The 3,881-nt window shown below is 44.0% G+C and overlaps 1 protein-coding gene across 1 annotated transcript in view; it reads left to right on the forward strand.

Moving 5' to 3' along the window:
- Positions 1–2,017: 2,017 nt before the first annotated feature.
- LOC123982841 overlaps positions 2,018–3,881 on the forward strand; it is a 35,986-nt gene continuing 34,122 nt past the window's right edge. Inside the window, exons 1-3 of the mRNA XM_046068731.1 lie at positions 2,018–2,433; positions 2,719–2,820; positions 3,499–3,844. Coding sequence (XP_045924687.1) covers positions 2,240–2,433; positions 2,719–2,820; positions 3,499–3,844 — 642 coding nt within the window. The 5' untranslated portion in view covers positions 2,018–2,239. The remainder of the gene's footprint in view (positions 2,434–2,718; positions 2,821–3,498; positions 3,845–3,881) is intronic.

Raw genomic sequence — 3,881 nt, forward strand, 5'->3', positions numbered from 1 at the left:
AGGTATTTAATTTGCCTCTATCGTTTCTTGGAGTACAAGTCATCCTTGCAAAAGAGTCTGGGTGGCATGATTAGTTTTACCTTAAGCTAAAGCAAATGGTCGGTTGTGAGAGCTTCCAAGTCATTATGGTCATCAGACATAGTTATTACTGGACGGTCATTGAGAATTTCTTCAACTTTGTAAGCCTTCATCGTCTAGAATCAGAATCAGAAAGAACTTTATTGCCAAGTACTTTTTACACCTATGAGGAATTTGCTTTGATGATAAGGTGCTACACGTAGACAAACATACAGTCGACATAAATAAATGTAGAAATATAAAAAAATTGGAATAAGCGGATGTAAGTTATGTAGGAAGGATAAAAGAATAGAGAAAAATAATACAGCTATTTGCAGAGAAAGAACAAAGTGGCAGATATTTACATGTGCATTACTCCGGTTTGTGTTGTGCCAACATATTGCAATGGAAGAGGATATAGTGTGTATAAATATATAAATTGACAAAATATAAAAATATAGAATAACAACAGTTAACAACAAATATGTGCTATATCCCAGGTTTGTGCATGATATGAAATAAATGAAATAACATTTACACGTGCAGAAACATTTGTATTATTTGAAGGGTCAGGGGGAAGTGTCAGTGGGGGGCCCGGGCCTGGTTAATGAGGCTAGATGCAGAAGGGAAGAAGCTGTTTTTGAGAGGGGAGAGTCTGAAACAGTTTGTGTCCAGTGTGGGAGGAGTCAGCTGCAATCTTTCCTACTTGCCTCAGCGTCCTGGAGGCGTACAGGTCCTGAAGTGAGGGAAGATATCAGCCAATCACCTTCTCTGCAGAGCCTTCGCTGCAGCCTGCCCTTGTCCCTGGCAGTGGGGATGGAGGAGGTGAGGATGGACTCAATGATGGCAGTAAAGAAGTGCACCATCATATACTGTACTTTGGTAGGCTGAGCTTCTTCAACTGCCGCTGGAAGTACATCCTCTGCTGGGCCTTCTTGGTGAGGGAGGTGATATTTAGCTCCCACATGCCCAGGAAGTGGAAGGAGTCTACAGTGGCGACTGGGGAGTCACACAGGATGATGGGGGAGGGTGGGGCTGGGCTCTTTCTAAAATCCACTCCCATCTCCACTGTCTTCAGAGCGTTGAGCTCCAGGTGGTTGTGGCTGCACCAGGACACCAGATGGTCAATCTCCCACCTGTAAGTGGACTCCCCACCAGAGATGAGCCCAATGAGGGTGGTGTCATCCGCAAACTTCAGGAGCTTCACGGACTGGTGACTGGAGGTGCAGCTGTTGGTGAACAGGGAGGAGTCCTGGAATTAGAGACATGTTTTCCCATATTCACATGCTGCTTCCTGCCCATCCCCATTTTGTCATTGATTACAACAGAAACAGACTTCTTTTTACAACCAGTGCAGTCGCCCCCTGCTGGTCTTTAGAAAGAATGCAGGTTTGAGGCTATTCGGCTTTGGCTTCACTTTTTACAGTTTTAGAGATTCCTGCCTGTCACATGATGAGTGCAGACAGCTACTATTTTCAAATTATTACGCTCTGTCACACATTTAAGTGATATCTTTTCTAGTTTAAATGCCTGTTGCCGCCACTCCTCTCTCCTCATATCTCTTCTTTGACTCCTCTGCTGGCATCTCGTGGGAGGGATTACTTTAAGACGTTGAGGAAGTACAAACTTAAAAATGTTGAATTCAGGTTACCAGTTACGCCAAAACAATACCTGTGCATTGGTATTTGATGCTGTGCCGAGGGGTGTGCTACAACTTATAGGTTCAGCAGTTGAGGTCTCAATGATCAAACCACTAAATAGTAGTAATAAAAGTTTGAATCTATCAGGAATTTAATACACGTTGTAATTCTGTCTCCAGGAAGATTCTGCTGGGTTTCAGAAATTAATTGGCAGAAAACTTTATAAACAAACAATCTAATACAGAGGAAATGACTTCAGTCACAGGCAGGAAGACGGAGGAGAGATCAGAGGAGAGTTCACATTTCGGTCGATGCGTTCCGCCTCTTTTGCGCTCCACACGGACTGTTTACCTGCATGCAACCAAAGCCCGCTGCAACGTGATTGGTCAATACTCCCCGGACTACAGGCGGAAACCGGAACCTTCCTCTCCTGCAGACCCTGCATCCATGTGCAGATGGTAGAAAACAGACGGAGGAGAAGAAAGAAGATGAGATGAGTTTGAAGTGTTTGCTGGCTAACCGAGAAGCCAACATTTTGACAAATGGAGGATCGTACGTGTTATTTAGCAGAAGAAAAAGCGACGGAGCGAAAAGAGGAAGAAGTGAAACTAAATGTGGACAGACGACGGCAGAAAACAATGATCAACATCGGTGCGGCCTTCCCCAAATGGAAATCTCTGATGAGGGACAAATGTTTTCAGAGTGACGCCGAAGTTGCCTATTTTCTGCTGCACAGGTAATTTAGATAAAGAAACTGTTTGGTACATCCATGTGATTTACTCTGGTAAAGCAGCATTCACAATGTTACAGACACTTTTATATATTTCCCAGTTTGTTCACTATCCATGCCTGAGATCATGCTTGTAGTTGACCTGATAGTTGCTATTCCTGATTTATTTTGGTGAGTTTGTCCAGGCGAGCCGACCCTCCCAGCACCTTAGGACGTAACAGAATGTATTACAGGGGTGTGCAGCTGTGTCATGTAGCACTTATTCTCTTGATGTTGCTGCTGTTTCTCCAGCTATGAGAGAGGTTCTGCAGCATCGACTCCCATGAAGGAAAAACCTGTTCAACTCACAGCTGCAGCAGTGTCTAGCATCGGTGCTTCTGGAAGGATGAACAGGCAAGTCATTAATATAATATATACAGTATAGCTGCTGTATCTCCATATCTGGGATGTATCATGCTCTGGTTCTTCTTTTCAGAGATGAGCGTCTGAATGTCATTGTAGAATCCACAGAAATGGACCTTTAAAAAAGGAAACAGTTCAACTGTCATAACGTCTTTGTACTACATGTACTATGTTTTGTATATATTTATAATTTATATATTTCAGTGCTTTTATTTCTACAGCTTGGAGGAGAAGCACAATGTTTTCAGTACCCCTTGAACTGTGTGTAATGGCGCTTTTCCATCACTGCTACCAGCTCAGCTCGATTCAACTGGCATTTTGATCTACAGTTGTTGCTGGTCATGGTCTGTGTGACTGTGGGATTGGGGGCTCTGTGAGCGTAAAACTGCCAAAATCTGAAATCTATGCAGTCACACATTAAAATTTATCAGAATTGGATTTAGTGATGAAATGGTGTTCGAAATATGAAACACTGGTGCTCGTCTGGTGCGTGTAATGATGATGCAGTGAACAGTCACGATTCTACCTGACCAATCGGTGGTCTACAGTGTTTTAACGCCACCTGATACTTGGTATCGCCTCAGCTGGTTTGGAACCTCTGCTATTGTTCTGTGATGCCAGCTTTTATTCAAATCTTTACACATACGCCTTCATGTTGTGCCTCAACAGAATGGGTGGAGCATTAAAGAAAGCACCATCGATCGATCGACTTCCAGTTATTGGAACGGGCGAGGCAGCGCATGACCAGCCTGCACGTGAAGACCCTCCTGATGAGGCTTCTCCCTGTGATCAGGACCCTGTTTTCCCATCCCCACAGCAGGTCCTTTGTGAAGATGACATCGTTGGTGCCAGAGCTTCAATAGTATACGAGGACTGCTTGAGACAGCTGGCTACATTTCTGATCCTGCCTGTGAAAAAATGTACAGGCCTTTTAAAGACTGGTGTGGTGTGTGACTGTGTTGCCCCCTTTGAGATCAACATCACTTCCAAGGGCACAGCAACGAGTGTCGAATGGGTAAGTCCTGACAGTCGCAGCGTATCATAACTGTAAA

Source organism: Micropterus dolomieu, linkage group LG14, assembly GCF_021292245.1.
Source record: "Micropterus dolomieu isolate WLL.071019.BEF.003 ecotype Adirondacks linkage group LG14, ASM2129224v1, whole genome shotgun sequence".
Taxonomy (NCBI): domain Eukaryota; kingdom Metazoa; phylum Chordata; class Actinopteri; order Centrarchiformes; family Centrarchidae; genus Micropterus; species Micropterus dolomieu.